Raw genomic sequence first — 17,366 nt, forward strand, 5'->3', positions numbered from 1 at the left:
TATTCCCTTTGTATAGCCAGAGCGAAAAATTTAAATTACAATACCACGAGATTTTTCTTGGATATTCATTTGAGCGAATTGTATTGCCGATTATGTGAATATATCTCACTCAATTTCTTCGTAACTGTCTCCAAACTATCAAATTCATGCTGAACTTTGCAAAAAACCGCACTTTTAAGAATATTTCCACAGGCAACTCTAAACAAAGCAACCATAAACAAGTCGATAAACTTTTTTGTTTCAAAGCAGCGAGTGAAGTCGCCATCTTGTTGGATGTTGAAAATTATTGGGAAATTCGAAGAATTTTCACGTTAGTTAATTTGTTTTGGTGTTTTATGTGTTGTAATTAGAAATGTCTAAACGCCGCATCGAAGTGATGGATCCCTTTATCAAAAAGAAAAGGTTAGTAACACGTTTTTTAAGGTTTGTTGTGCCATGCTTTATTTTATCGTTTACATGCCTTTGTTTGCTGTATTTAACTTAATTACCGCCCTTATTAGTGCCACGCACCCGTTGAATGACGAAATCTTTGCATATTTACGTTTTATAAGACGTTTTCAAGGCTAGGAATCTTCTATCAAGTTCTAAACCTTTGCAATTTTTTTTTTGTCGCTCACCGGTCAACACGCTTGCTTTTCTCAATTTTTCTGTCCACCTTAGTGTTTATTCTTGCGCTTAAAATCCCCTTAAACAAGTGCGCAATTTATCGAACATTTTAATTAAAATGTATAAAGTGACTTATATCAACTGCTGTACTCATAATATATTACGGCGTGGAACTGCGTGGAACAGTCTGTCTTACTGCGCATGGTCTTGTCCTGATGTCGCCTTATGTTTAACCGACTTCCCAAAAAGGAGTAGGTTGTCAATCCGCATGTTTGTAATTATAAACAACAAACAGCGCCAGTTTACTTTTGTTAAAAAAGATAGCAATTCAGTTTTAAATTGTCTTGAAAGTGTGTAGGAATATATAATGAGAATAGAAATATATAATCATGAAATACAGTTTTTTTATACAATATCCCAATTTAATGGTCCTTATCATCTTCCCACACACAATTTTAGGTATTACATAGTACACAGGTTATTTTACACATAAACTTTAGTAAACACTAGTGATTTTACCCACTTCCTGAGGCAACTGCTTCCCACAGCTGGATAAAAAGTTGCCTATAATTTTATTTTGATGTATGAGCTATATTACTGTGCATCAAAATTATGTAGAAAGAAGTATTAACAGCCCTCCCACTGAATTCTGAATATGGCAAAATGAACAAGAAGTAACATAGATACATGCAAACTTCAGGATTTATATTATTAGTGTGATTACATTACATATTACCGAACTAAAATCATTTGCCTAGTCCATTGCTCAGGATCATGTTGAAGTCAGATTTCGGTCCCACCAGATATAGCTAAGTTTTAAATAAAATTAAGTTATACCAGCTGTTTCCTGCCATGTAACATTCTCCAATAATTTGTCTAAATAGCTAAACTATATATATATAATAGTTTTGGAGTTGGCGCGTATAAATAAATAGATATAATTACTTCAGATAACTTCAGTGTTTGGTTAGTTACTGTTGCATCTATAATGTAACTAAGGATTGCACCTTAAGGACCACTGGGTAAAACAGGGAATAAAACTTATTTTCTATTTATCTAGCTAGTCCTTGAAGGATTTACAGATTATACACATTTTATTTAGCTGCGTAAAGTAGTTCCCCAAGGATTCCTTTAATCCTTCTTTAAGATAAAAACATTACGAAAATGCCAGTATTTCCAGTCAAAATACTAATTACACTCATATAAATATACTCACTAAGGATCACTGTTGCGATTAGTGGTGCAATTTATTTGTTTTAATAATTGATTGCACTTGCATTGTATAATATTTTGCAATTGCATCTATATGTACTTGAATTGTATAAAGCTGAGAAGTTTGTTTGTTTGAACACTCTAATCTCAGGGATTACTGAACCTATTTATCAAAGCTCATTTATCAAGAATAGTTACAGGCTCCTTTTATCTGGTTGTGCAGTGTTGTTTCCAAAGTGGAAACTTATTGTATAATATTTTGCAATAAGTATATAGTTCTTATTACACTATATGGGGGGATATCACGATTATCTTCAACATGGGCAATCTAGACAAAAGGAGGAGACTTAATGACGATTTATTTCAAAAAATTTGAAAAACTTTATAGAGTGCCCCAGGCTGCTAGCACTGTGTAACTTGCGTGCATCAAGAATCCCACGCAACTCAATCACTCCACTCTGTCCTCCATATAGACGAACTGTTTTGGGTTCTAAGGGTTTGTTTGGGTTCAGACAGACCGGCTCGGAGAGCAGAGCAAATTCTAAACACGTTGAAAATTGAGTACTTAGTTTATGAAGTAAGGTTTATTTTTGCATGCGAACTGCTTTTGTCATGGAGAATGCTCGAATGAGCTCGGTGTGAAATAATAAGAGGAGCGACCAGCTCCGATCGTGTATTTTTTCTTGGCGGTTGGCTCTGTTTGCATGCTCTTTAATGCTCGCGCAGCCGATCGACTCTGGTCTGTGTGAAAAGAAAAATGCACGCCGATGCTCTCCGACCCGGTCTGTTTGAACGGACCCTAACTCACCCTATGCCCGTTTTAAAAGGTCATAAACAGCAGTAGTGATTTAGTTGACTTGCATCATGACTCATTGGCTAAGATCAAAACAGCAATCACGAAATCCTTGTCTGATTTGTAATTCAATAAAAAAAAAAACATTCTTATAAGATAAGATTATTTGTATGTATGTACATAGGGTCATTTCGCCTGTTCGCGTCCATAGCCCAGTTCGCGTCCATTTTGCCGATCTCCTTTTAAAAATCCTCGAAAACAAGTCAATTAACACACTAATCAAACGAAAAGTCATTACCGCTAATACGTTAATGTATAAGAGGCACGCACAGATAGACAAACGTTCTGTGCGTCCAACCAATCCTTTTAGAAAAAATAATTAGTCTAGGCTCTTCAACAAGAAAGCGAAAACACGCAGAATTTTAGATAAAAATTAGTGTGCAGCGGCGTGTTTGATGGTAAGTTTTATATTGTTTTATGTGAATTTTAGGATAGATAGCTATTTCTACAGTTTAATGATGAATAAAAGTATAATGTTTATTATGAATTTGGTAATGTTTTTTTTATATTTAACGAGTAAAATAAGGTGGACGCGAATTACTACATCGAATTTTACGAAACTTCCACTTTGCGTCCACAATGGACGCAAAGTGGAAGTTTCGTAAAACTAACCTCTATAATAATAAACCAAATTGCGTCCACTGTTTTCGTTTAATACTTGCTTATAAAAAATAATTAAAACATACTGTTTAATATTAATATATTACTAATATATTAATATTAATATATTATTAATATATTACATACTGTTTAATATTAATATATTAAACAGTACATTTTTTTATTAAGATATATACGTGGTTATAATTAAATTATCAACTGATATAAGTAATTTCATTTAAGATAAGTTCTTCCGATACAGGAAAAAAGAAGGAAAAGACAACATACACAGAAGAAGATTTAAATAAAGCGTTAAATGTTATTCGAGAGAAGAATAAATCGATAAAAAATATGCAAAGAATATGCTACCTTGTCTGATAATTTATTGACTCAACAATTCTTTTAGTTGTATGTTTACACAAAATTATTAAATTGTTTTGTTAATTTAATATGAAAGGAAATCGATGTACGGATCGAAAACGCCTGGAAGAGCTACTGGTCCATGAAGGGAGAACTCCCTTTATGTCTGAAGCGGAAACTAGTCATGTGTATTCTGCCCATCCTAACCTACGGCGCTCAGACTTGGTCTTTGACAGAATCTCAAAAGTCCAGGCTAAAAGTATGCCAAAGGAGCATGGAGCGTAGCCTGCTCAGCATACGGCTTAGTGACCGGATACCTACGCAACACCATTATCCGGTCCAAGATCCGGGCATAGTAGATTTGGGCAATAAGTCTGCAAAGTTGAAGTCGAATGCACCCGGACAAGTGGGCCAACATCACCACACACTGGATCCCTGAGGATGGAAGGTGACCGAGAGGAGACTAAGAAAACGCTGGAGAGAAGACTTGGACAGCTTCCTCTCGGACTGGCCACAAATAGCGATGGACAGAGAAAAATGGAAGGCTATGGGGGAGGCCTTTGCCCAGCAGTGGGACAGCATAGGCTAATAAAAATAAAAAATATGGCCAAAAACTTAGTATAATCAAGGCGGATCTTAAGCATTCCCTGTGATTTAGAGTAAAATTAACAGAATTGATTACTGTTTATTCTTCAAGTTTCAAAATTAATTGCCTAATTTTAAGTTACTTAAACCAATGTTGAGAAGAATTATTTTTATTTTGTAAAGTGAATTTTAAATGATGATAATGTTGATTTTTAATAATTAAGTGTATTGTTAAATAAAGAAATTGTTCAAATACAATCTTTCTTTATTAATTCTTAACAATTTCACCCCTATATTCCTTTTCAAAGCCGCTGGACGCGAACTGGACCATGGGTGGACGCGAATTGGATTTTGTGGACGCAAACTGGGTAAAACGCCTAATTCTGAGGTTTATCGATTTAAATAGAAAACGTAAGATATTTCTTATACAACTGAAAGTTAATCTTAAAATAGAGTATATAAGGAATACATTACACAAATTTGACATGGAAATGAGTGCTGGAGCATTTTTATTATCGCCGTCAAACTTGCCAACTGCACTAAATGGTCGCCAACAGGCGAAATGACCCTATATATAAGTTAGTTATATTACAAGTACATTAGTCTGGTTAGATTACTCGATATATATTAATATTGTGTTTGTGGTGTTCAACTTTAAGTGAGTGTTGCACTTTATTCTGGTTGGTAAGTTATAAGTACTCATGCATCAGTGTAAACATTCGTTGGTGAACCTTATAAATAAATATTTTGATAATAAATATATACATAAAACCTCCTAAGTCCGATAAACACTTAACTGGATACTCCATCAAAATCGAATCAGTAAAACATACAAAATCAACTGAGAACCTGCTTTTTTTGAAAAAATTTGCTTAAAAATAGAGCTCTAAAAGGTTTTCAAAGGTTTAGATATATTTCCTCTACAATAAAAAACTTCATTTCTAACCTAAATCTGTCCTTTTATTCTGCAGGGAAGAGAAAGCGGCAGCAGCAGCCAAGTCAGGCGGCAGCGGCGAATCGTCAGAGTCTGCGGTGGCTACCCTCGGCTCCAGCATGCCTCCCACTGCTACCAGCACCCCTGGTGTTAATCCTTTTACTGGTGAGTGCAGTAAATACGTTGATTAAAGAAATCTAATATGTAACTGTTATTCTTCTTGTAATTGAGTGAGCTGCAGGGTTTAACTACCTAACAAGTACTCGTGCCGGTTTTCTCATAGCCCATAGTCTCATTGTGAACAAGAAAATAAAGTCAAATCAAAGTCAAGACTAAACAAAGTTGACCCTTCCTTGCCATAGGACTAACTTCTAGATTTAATCCAACAAGCTTCATTATCATTAGATTCAGTCTTTATACTGTCCCACTACTACATTTCAATGAGTGTTAAGCACCATGCTTACTCAAGACAGAGTGTTGACTAGAATAGTCAAGGTTTCCTTAAAAAAATTTCCTTCACCTTAACTCAGTCATTGGTGCACCATCACACTCATATCTGAGAGACTAGTGCTTTAACCTGTAGGCTGCCATATCTTAGCCACCAGTGAATCAGTTGTTATAAAATACTTTTAATCTTTGTTCCGCAGGTCTCCCCCACTCACAGCGCTATCACGAGCTCCTCCGCCGCCGCCTAGGCCTCCCAGTATGGGAATACAAAAACGACTTCATGAGACTCCTCAACACCCACCAGTGTGTCGTCCTAGTCGGAGAGACAGGCTCCGGGAAGACCACACAAATCCCTCAATGGTCCGTTGAGTTTGCAGCGGTCACCGCAGGCAAGTCAAAAGGGGTAGCTTGTACCCAACCGAGAAGAGTAGCCGCTATGTCTGTAGCCCAAAGAGTGGCTGAGGAAATGGATGTGGCTTTGGGTCAGCAAGTTGGTTACAGCATCCGTTTTGAAGACTGTTCCGGACCTCAGACTATACTAAAGTACATGACAGACGGTATGTTGCTCAGAGAAGCAATGTCAGACCCTATGCTCGAACAATATAGAGTTATACTCCTCGATGAGGCTCACGAAAGGACGCTGGCAACAGATATTCTAATGGGTGTGTTAAAAGAAGTGATAAAGCAACGGTCAGATCTCAAACTAGTTATCATGTCTGCTACGTTAGATGCCGGAAAGTTCCAACAGTACTTTGACAATGCACCGTTGATGAACGTACCAGGACGGACACATCCGGTAGAAATTTTCTACACACCACAGCCAGAGAGGGATTATTTAGAAGCAGCTATACGTACAGTCATACAGATTCACATTTGCGAAGAAATTGCGGGAGATATCCTACTATTCTTGACCGGACAAGAGGAAATAGAAGATGCATGTAAGAGGATTAAACGAGAGATAGATAACTTGGGTCCGGACGCTGGAGAATTGAAATGTATACCTTTATATTCGACCTTACCGCCTAATCTGCAGCAGAGAATTTTTGAACCAGCGCCCCCGAACCGAGCAAATGGAGCTATAGGAAGAAAAGTGGTGGTTTCTACGAACATAGCAGAAACTTCTCTTACTATAGACGGAGTAGTGTTTGTGATAGATCCAGGATTTGCTAAACAGAAGGTCTATAATCCAAGGATCCGGGTGGAGTCACTTCTGGTGTCTCCGATCAGTAAGGCCTCGGCCCAGCAGAGGGCAGGACGTGCTGGGAGAACTCGGCCGGGCAAATGTTTCAGGCTTTACACGGAGAAGGCATATAAGAATGAAATGCAGGATAATACGTACCCAGAGATTTTAAGGTGATTGGTGGTATACGTTTTGTATTATTTTTCGTTTTTAAGTTTATTTTCTTCAAACACTAGTGGCCAAATATATTTTTAATCTAACAAATATTGTAGAAGGCCTATGTCTAGAAATAAACCAATCATCATCTGCCTATCCTTTCCGAACTATGTTGGGATTGGCTTTCAGTCTAACTGAGTGGCTGAGTACCAGTGTGCCACAAGGAGCGACTGCCTATCTGACCTATGTCCTACAACGATGATAATTGCAAGACAATAAGAGAGAATTTCATTAACACTTAGTAATTCAAGATCGCTTAAATTTTTTCTCTAAAAAAATCTGTTTACGTGCCAAAATATATCTTTCTTTAAACTAAAAAACGTTTCATATTAGCATAATTATCATGTCTTATTAACAATAGTACTATCGGAGACTTTTTCGCCTGACAATTTCCAATCTTTTCCACTCAGATTCTACGCGGCTAAAACAAAATACTCGTATGTCGTACTTAAGCGAAATTTTATGAGTGACTTTCGGTCAGTCGGAAATGTCTGCGATAGTATAGTTTGCGTCAAACTTGATGGCGGCTCGCAACTAACATCCGATCACACACAAGTATGGCTAAAACTAGTGATAACTGGAAAAAACTCTGTATCTAAAATTGGTATCAATATTTCTCGCCAAATAACTTTGCAATTGTGAAGTTAGCCATTTGCCTTTGACTATTGAGAAGCTATTGATTACTTACAGCCCTCTCAGAAATCACATCTACTACACAAATGCCTAACTTCATACCTGTATATTTGGCACAATATTCAGAGCCGCCATAATGTTTGGCGCTTATCTATCCCCCGTGAGCTCGGACCCGCCTAACGCCCGGCGCCTTAACTTGCAGATCAAACTTAGGGTCTGTAGTTTTGCAGTTGAAAAAGCTTGGCATCGACGATCTGGTACACTTCGATTTTATGGACCCCCCAGCGCCCGAGACTCTGATGCGGGCACTCGAGTTGCTTAATTATCTGGCTGCTTTGGGTGAGTTGGACCTCAATTATTTATTATTCCATTTATTTATTTTAAGACATATTGTTTACATTTTTAAATATAAAAATCATTAAAAAAAAATAGGTGGCCACCGATATCGGGCACAGGGGCCAAGGTACCGGTGGTTAAAACCTTCCATTGAATATTAAAATTGTTAGTTTTTGTGTGTAAAATGTTTCTTTATAAAATAAAAAATGCTTCCTTCTTGCCGCTGAAATGATAGTTTCCCAAATTGAAAAGTTGTAAATATCTATCGTTTCTAAGTTATATGTATTTTTACTTTCTAAGCATATCTTGGTTTCAAATTACCTAGACTTCTGTGTAATTAGTCTGAAATTTATAATTTACTGGTTTCAGTTTTTATCAAGTCTTATAATTTTCTAAACATTGTCTTGTCTTGTAGTTTCAGGAACAATAAGATGAGCATTCCTCTACTTTTGAGCTTTGCTGCAGCCTTTTATCAAACAGTTGTTTTAAATAATGCTCCTATATACTTTGTACTCAATTTATTTGAATGTTGTGCACAAAATTAAACATGTTTTTCTATAAATAATATGTATTTGTACATGTTTTCAGACGACGACGGCAACTTAACGGACTTGGGCGCTGTGATGGCGGAGTTTCCTCTCGACCCTCAGCTCGCGAAGATGTTGATAGCCAGTTGCAACCACAACTGTTCCAACGAGATCCTCTCCATCACCGCCATGCTGTCAGGTAACCATCCGGCTAGCCTCTTCCTTAACGCCTCGTCCTCAGCTCGCCAAGATGTTGATAGCCAGCTGCAACCACAACTGTTCCAACGAGATCCTCTCCATCACCGCCATGCTGTCAGGTAACCATCCGGCTAGCCTCTTCCTTAACGCCTCGTCCTCAGCTCGCCAAGATGTTGATAGCCAGCTGCAACCACAACTGTTCCAACGAGATCCTCTCCATCACCGCCATGCTGTCAGGTAACCATCCGGCTAGCCTCTTCCTTAACGCCTCGTCCTCAGCTCGCCAAGATGTTGATAGCCAGCTGCAACCACAACTGTTCCAACGAGATCCTCTCCATCACCGCCATGCTGTCAGGTAACCATCCGGCTAGCCTCTTCCTTAACGCCTCGTCCTCAGCTCGCCAAGATGTTGATAGCCAGCTGCAACCACAACTGTTCCAACGAGATCCTCTCCATCACCGCCATGCTGTCAGGTAACCATCCGGCTAGCCTCTTCCTTAACGCCTCGTCCTCAGCTCGCCAAGATGTTGATCGCCAGCTGCAACCACAACTGTTCCAACGAGATCCTCTCCATCACAGCCATGCTGTCAGGTAACCATCCGGCTAGCCTTTTCCCAACTATGTTGGGGTCGGCTTCCAGCCTAACTGGATGTGGGAGTGAAACCTGATCAGTAAAAGCCATTTCAGGCTGCTTACTTGGTTACATTCTCATTAAAATCATTTGGTTATATTCTCATTGAATCCTATAACTAGAGGGAATATCGGGACAATTTCTAGGACTTTGCCCTACGTCCGTCCGTCGGTCTTCACCCGGATTCTCATGAATCATGATAGATCGACGGTTGACATATGCACAGATGATGTATTGCTATCAACATTATTTATGATATATAACAACAAACATTAAAAACAGAAATAAAATAGACATTTTGGGGGACAAAAAATGTATACGTAATACGCTTCCTGCATCCACGTAATAGACCACTTTTTTAAGTTATTTTATTCCAAGTGTTTTCAATATTTTTACTATATAGTGATTTTCCTTTTTTTCTGACCAGCATATCTTTTTTTACATAAAGTTAAATGTTTTTATTTCAAATAGGCCATTGCAGGCTCCTATGAAATGTCATGAAATGTTATGAAAGTCACATACAGTTGCACAGACAAACACAATTTTTATATGAGGTTTTTAGTATGAGAACATGTATTAACATGCAATTTTCTTACACTTTCCAGTACAACAGTGCTTCGTCCGGCCCAACGAGGCGCGGAAGGCGGCGGACGAGGCCAAGATGAGGTTCGCGCACATCGACGGCGATCATCTCACGCTGCTCAACGTCTATCACGCTTTTAAACAGAGTACGTAAACGTTTATAAATGTTTGATTTCTAGTTTATCGTACAATAAGTTTTTTTTTTAATTTTATTAACCGTTTTCCTGGGGTATCACCCCTATCCCTTGGGAACTATTAACTGATCTATCTGTAGATAGAACAACTTAGTCATTTACTCCATATAGCGGATTTCCCGCGGTTTCACCCACGTCCCGTGGGAACTGCTGCCCGTACCGAGAAAATATTGCCTAAGTTACTCGGGAAGAGTAAAACTTTGTAATAGTGAAAGAATTTTTAAAATCGGTTCAGTGTTTTTACTTATTTCATTACAAAACATGGTTCCAACTTGTTATTAAACGTGGTTTTAAGAAGTACCCGCTTTAGTAATAGGTTTACACACTAACTTTTTCGTACTTTAACACAAATATGTTCACGTTTCAGACATGGAGGACCCGCACTGGTGCTACGACAACTTCATCAACTACCGCTCGCTCAAGTCCGGCGACAACGTGCGCCAGCAGCTCAGCAGGATCATGGACAGGTCTGTTCATCATCATCATCATCATCATACACACATTGCAGACATGGAGGCACTGCTGCTACAACTTCATCAACTACCGCTCGCTCAAGTCCGGCGACAACGTGCGCCAGCAGCTCAGCAGGATCATGGACAGGTCTGTTCATCATCATCATCATCATCATACACACATTGCAGACATGGAGGCACTGCTGCTACAACTTCATCAACTACCGCTCGCTCAAGTCCGGCGACAACGTGCGCCAGCAGCTCAGCAGGATCATGGACAGGTCTGTTCATCATCATCATCATCATCATACACACATTGCAGACATGGAGGCACTGCTGCTACAACTTCATCAACTACCGCTCGCTCAAGTCCGGCGACAACGTGCGCCAGCAGCTCAGCAGGATCATGGACAGGTCTGTTCATCATCATCATCATCATCATACACACATTGCAGACATGGAGGCACTGCTGCTACAACTTCATCATGACTATCAATTATTTTTACTCTTTTGCAAAAAAAACGTATGCTTGGCTAACCCTTTTGATGCTAGTAACATACTACAGCTATTAAAACCCTTTGAAATACACTTGAAGTCCTTAAAAGTAAGTGTATTAAGACTTTATGCAATAAAACATTACAAAGGCGGACAAGGAAAGGCATTCTTTTCAGTCAACCTTACAGTGTTGCAGAGAAAACATGGTAGGTGCATTAGCTAATTAGACAAAAATAAACTAGCTGAATAATGAATAAAACGAATACTCAATAGTTACACCAATACACACACTAACAAATATATAAATAAATCATCATTATCACCAACATCATCATCTGCCGAGCCTTTCGCCAACTATGTCGGGGTCGGCTTCCAGCCGGATGTAGCTGAGTACCAGTGCTTTACAAGGAGCGACTGCCTATCTGACCTCCTCAACCCAGTTACCCGGGCAACCCAATACCCCTTGGTTAGACTGGTGTCAGACTTTCCGGATTCTGACTACCCGTAACGACTGCCAAGGATGTTCAGGTCCTACAGTTTAACGTGTCATCCGAAACACAGTCATTGGTGTCTAAGATATACTTAGAAAGTACATACAAACTTTAAAAAGTTATTGAACCCACATGCTTATACTTGAGAGGTTGGTTTTGAGGGAGGTATTATGTAATGTAAAAAAATTTTCCTCTTTATTATATTTACTAATACACAATATATTTATTAAAATGGAATAAAGCTAATAGTTGTGATATTATCTGTTTCAGGTTTAACTTAAAACGAACAAGTACAGAGTTCACAAGCAAGGACTACTACATTAATATAAGGAAAGCACTAGTTAATGGATTCTTCATGCAGGTAACAATACTTTTCTATTTGACCTTCTTTATGTGGGAAAAAGTTCATAGTTTCGTAAATTATGCTCCTCTTATATAAAAATGCAAAATTGTAAAACTGTCTTGTTGTCTGTGTTATTATGGTGATAAAATTATGATAATAATTGTCATTCAATTGACAACAGTCTAAATGCACAACAATTTGTGTTGTATATTTATGTTCCAAAATATAACTCAGTATACTGCTTACTTGCGATAATAGTATGCCTCAAAGTAATTTTGCATGTCATAAATTCCGAAATTTCTTTCAAATTATTTATCGATGTTTCTGTATGATATCAGTATTTGTTAGGAATGATTCAGAAATAAACCCAAGAAGTCAACAGCACTCTGCACCATTTATTTTAAACCAAAGACAACTACTATAGCATAAAATATTTATATAAAATTCCTTGTAATACATAACAGTTTCAACATAATAAAGTTTCGATAAACATTTGATTTGAAAGACACAAAAGGATACTTTTGTATTATATTATGAGCTTGAATAAAAAGATATAATGTTAAAATTAAAAATATATCTTTAATCTTTTAACCTCATCTATAAGTGAACATAGAATCACTACTTTTTAACCCAATTGTAACCTGTTAATGTCTATTCCAGGTAGCCCACTTAGAGCGGACGGGCCACTACCTAACAGTGAAAGACAACCAGGTGGTCCAGCTGCACCCCAGCACGTGCCTGGACCACAAGCCCGACTGGGTCATCTACAACGAGTTCGTGCTCACCACCAAGAACTATATACGCACCGTTACTGATATTAAACGTTAGTAGAAAATATAGCAGAATATATGTAGGGTACTTTTTATCCAGATGCAGGAAGTTGTTTCCTAGGCTAGTGGGATGAAAATGTTGGTAGAAGCTAGTTCATCATCATCTGTCGTCATCGTTTAGACTCTGCCTAACTGTGTTGGTGTCGGCTTCCAGTCTACCATTGCTTTACAAGGAGCAACTACCTATCTGACCTCCTCAACTCAGTTACCTGGCAACCTGATACCTATAAACCTTATCAGACTTTCTGGGTTTTAGTACCTGGAATGACTGCTAAAGATGTTCAATGACAGACTACGATATTAGGCATGAGTATTAGATTATATACTGCCGGACTGGGTCATCTACATCGAGTTCGGCCTCACCACTAAGAACTATATACGCACTGTCACTGATATTAAACGTAAGTTATCAGCTTGTATAGTATATAGGCTAAAATTTATCCATGTGCAGGAAGTTGTTTCCTAGGGAAGTCGGTGAAACTGCTGGTAGAAGCTAGTTCATCATCATCTGAGTTTGTCCAACTATGTTGGGGTTGGCTTCAGTGTCAACCAGTACTTTATAAGAAGCGACTGCCTGTCTGACCTCTTCGACCCCTTGATAAATGTGGTTAAAAATCTTGTCTGGCCTCTGACTACCTGTGACGAACCATCTTTTATAAATTTAACATTCAAAATTTTTTTGGATAAATTATTTTGAGTTTGACAAGATTTTACCAAGTTTGTCACCCATCCAAGTCCAAGATTTTACCAAGTTGCGTCAAGCGTTGCTGAACCTTATGATCAATCGACCCTTGCAGCTATTACTTATTTGTTTAAGATACCTGCTTGTAAAAGTATAATTTGATTTGTGTAGATATGTTATTATTTTTATTTATTTGTAAATTATAAAAAAAAAGTAGGGCTAGATTAGGCTAAGCCCCACAAAACCGTTTGATTATATGATTTAAATTAAGTTTTTTTATGTGTTCTAACATACACTTTTTTCTTTTCCACAGCGGAATGGCTACTCAAAATAGCGCCACAGTACTACGAGCTGAACAACTTCCCGCAGTGCGAAGCCAGGCGGCAACTCGAGCTGCTGCAGGCCAGGCTCGACTCCAAGGCCTACCAGGAGGGGTTCTAGGCCTCGTCACCTCGTACCAGAGGGGTCAGGAGGCCTAAAAGCCGTCGTAACAAGGGGACAAAAGGGCTTATAGACATCGTACAAAGGCTTAAGAGCGCTTCTAGGCCTCGTGATCTCGTACTAGGGGGTTATGAGGGCTACTAGGCCTCGTGACTTCGTATCATGAGATCTTTTAGGCCTCGTGATCTCGTACTATGGAGTCAGGAGGGCTAGAAGGCCTCGTAGCATGGGGTCAAGGGGGCTTTTAGACCTCGTGTCCTCGTGCTACGGGGTTACGAGGGCTATTAGGCTTCGTGACCATGTATTATGGAGTTAGGAGGGCTTCTAGGCCTCGTGACCTCGTACCAGGGGGTCTTGCACCTCCTACGGGGTCTGTGACAAGTGCTAGGAATGTGGGAATATGAGTTATGTATGAATAAAGTGTTTAAGAACATTACTGTAGTGGTTATTTTTGGTGGCTCTCTTAAATATCAATACTGTATGAAAGTAATATAGTATAATTTGTTATTATGTACCTAATTCTTTTAAAGTTGGTAATATTTTATTTTGAAAAGTCAATAATTCTTAAAATATTAATTTTAATTGAATATTTTTTATAGATTTGATAATGCAACATGAAGAATTACTATATAGCGCAATAATGTATTATTTTATTGAAAACAATAATTGAAATTCTTTTAATATATCTCTCCTTAGTATATTAACAGTCTTGTATTTTTTGCCGACTTCCAAATAGGAGGCAGATATGTTTAAACCTTCACCAATGGTCATTTTCTAAGATCAAATATTAAGTACACATATTTTATCTCAGGAAAGCGGGTGAACCATACGTGTGTGTAAATATACATATAAATTGTATTTGTACGACTGTTTTCTTAATCTATACTAATATTATAAAGCTGAAGAATTTGTTTATTTGTTTGAACGCGCTAATCTCAAGGACTTACTGGTCCGATTTGAAAAATTCTTTCAGTATTAGATAGCCCATTTATCGAGGAAGGCTAAAGGCTACTTTTTATCCGGGTTCGTGCAGAGGTTCCCACGGGATGCGGGTGAAACCGCTGGCACGAGCTAGTTAATAAATAAATGAATGACTCGGCTATTCGGCCACTACTGAAAACCGAGCTTACTCACACTAATACAATGTGCATATATGGTTACACACACAAGTAGTGCTTACCCGCTTTTAATAATACATTTATAAGTAACTCGTATTCCCATATACTTAGTGAAACATTAAGACCCAAGTTTACCTACAACATAAACCTCAGTTTTCTTAAAACAACTGTTTAATACGAATTATCAAATTAAATAAAGTTATCGGCACGAATCTTGAGCTTTGACCTTCACCTGCGCAGAAGTAATTTATTGGGTCCCTTTTGTGGTATTCGTGAGGCGCGGGGGCTAAAGCGGTGATTAGCCCGCAGTGCATCGCGTCATAGCCGTCACTCGGGATTGGTTCTTTGCTAATAAATCACTTCTGCGCGGATGTAGGTCAGAGCTAAAGATTCGTGCCGATAACTATACTTCTACTAGAAGCGAGAAATTCTATATAGATTTTTTTTTGAAAATGGAACGTGAGAAAATTCATATTAAACAGTTGTTTCAAGAAATCTGAGGTTTTTGCTATCGGTAAACTTAGCTCTCGGGTTGAACAACCTTAAGGCCCAGAAAGTGACTATAGGTCATTTGTGTTAGACTGGAAAAACGACCACATTATAGGAAATGCTAGCTTTTCATTAAAATGATGATACAGTTAGGTTGCTATTCAGTTAACTTGGGTTTCTATAATCTATCCATCCGTGGTTATAAAATCTATCTATACTGACATATAAACAGGAATCATTCTTTTGTTTGCTCTCCAAAACTACTGAATCGATTTGAAAAATTCTTTCACTGTTGGAAAGCTACACTCTTCCCGAGTAACATAGGCTATATTTTATCCCGGTACGGGCAGTAGTTCCCACGGGACGCGGGTGAAACTGTGGGAAATCGGCTATATGGAGTTTAAGGCAAAATTCATGTATCGCGAAACTACCAATGGATAAGTTATAGAAACCCGCAGTTAGGATTTTTTTTACCGTACACGGTATATTATGTACCCTACATTTTGTAGTAACTATACTTAATAGAGTTTTCAATATTAGATGGAAATCCTATGGAATGATATTAAATGACCCTATTTTCTTCAGTATGCTTTGTAATAAGTACATCAATTCAAAATGTTCAAAATCTATACATACTAATATTATATTGCTGACGTATAGGACGTCCACCAACGAGGTGGACAGACGACCTTATGTCGGTCGCCGTCGACGCTGGATGCAGGTCGCCTCCAACAGGTATCTGTGGAGATCTAAGGGGGAGGCCTATGTTCAGCAGTGGACGTCCGCCGCCTGAGATGATGATGATGATAATAATACTGAACAGTCTAATTTAGGGACCGATTTGAAGCCTATTTATTGGAAGCTTATTATAATATAATTACATAAATGAAAATAATTATCTCTTATTTTTTAAAAGGAAATGGACAAATATTACTTGTGTAATTGATACAATCATGAGTTTTAATAGATTTTGAATATTTTAAATTATCAGAATTTGCTTTCAAATATTTATTTATGAAAATAATCTGCAGTGTTTAGCTATTTTAATAAAACAAAATGAAGGAACTTAGCTATATTAGATATACTATATTCTAAAATTATTTGAAGGATCAAAATTTTGTATAGGTCATATAAATAGAAATAATAGTTTTATATATTTAATTGTTCTGATCTGAAAATAATTTTCATGTCTGGTAATACATGAGACAGTAAAAAAAGTGATCAATTTATCAGTCATTTAGGTTTTATTGCTGACAGTATCTTTAGTATTTTCAGGTTTATATGGGCTATAAGTATATAATATATTGTCTATAATAACTTATATTATAAAGCTGTACTTTGTTTGAACACACCAATCTTAGGAACTACTGAATCAATTTGAAAAATTCTTTCACATGTTAGAAGCCTATTTATCGAGCGAGGCTACTTTTTACCCATGTGCGCGGAGAGGTGAAGCTGTGAGAAGCTAGTTGTATGGAATAGTACCTATGTTGGTATATAAGTTACGCCTAACTGTAGATCATAATAAGTTAAATGTATTTCGATGTTATGTTGTCCTATCCCAGTCGGCTTATGTGAATTATTATAGTATTGAATAAGGTATTTTTTTGTGTTTTATTTATATCTATAACTACCCAGCTTTTGAGTGTGAACGTGGACGGATATAGGGGAAGAGGACGACCAAAGAAACGATGGATGGATTGTGTGAAAGTCGATGTGGTTAGCAAGAATGTTACTTGTGAGATGACGGCAGACAGAAGAGTATGGAAGGAGAAAACGTGCTGCGCCGACCACAAAATAAAATGGGGATGATGATTTATGTTTATAACTACCCATGCAAAAAGAGGGGTGTTAAGTTTGATAGTTGTGTGTGTCTGTCTGTGCTCTTAAACAAATGAAGTGATTTTGATAAGTTTTTGGTTGAATGCCTG

At 37.8% G+C, this 17,366-nt stretch overlaps 1 protein-coding gene across 3 annotated transcripts; it reads left to right on the plus strand.

The window, feature by feature from the left end:
• The first annotated feature begins 207 nt into the window (after positions 1-207).
• Positions 208-17,037, plus strand: LOC126057004 (ATP-dependent RNA helicase DHX15 homolog). Of its 3 annotated transcripts, none has more exons than XM_064042878.1 (10): positions 208-402; positions 5,188-5,315; positions 5,798-6,950; positions 7,829-7,965; positions 8,551-8,688; positions 9,924-10,046; positions 10,462-10,561; positions 11,803-11,893; positions 12,536-12,698; positions 13,701-17,037. In XM_064042878.1, the coding sequence occupies exons 1-10, from the start codon at positions 353-355 to the stop codon at positions 13,826-13,828; spliced, it is 2,211 nt and encodes a 736-aa protein (XP_063898948.1). In that variant the 5' UTR covers positions 208-352; the 3' UTR covers positions 13,829-17,037. The 3 variants fall into 3 exon arrangements, with proteins under 3 accessions (XP_063898948.1, XP_063898949.1, XP_063898950.1); XM_064042879.1 differs by lacking the exon at positions 208-402 and adding an exon at positions 4,828-4,900; XM_064042880.1 differs by lacking the exon at positions 208-402 and adding an exon at positions 4,846-4,896.
• Positions 17,038-17,366: the final 329 nt, after the last annotated feature.

The sequence above is a fragment of the Helicoverpa armigera genome, chromosome 30 (assembly GCF_030705265.1).
Source record: "Helicoverpa armigera isolate CAAS_96S chromosome 30, ASM3070526v1, whole genome shotgun sequence".
Taxonomy (NCBI): Eukaryota; Metazoa; Arthropoda; class Insecta; order Lepidoptera; family Noctuidae; genus Helicoverpa; species Helicoverpa armigera.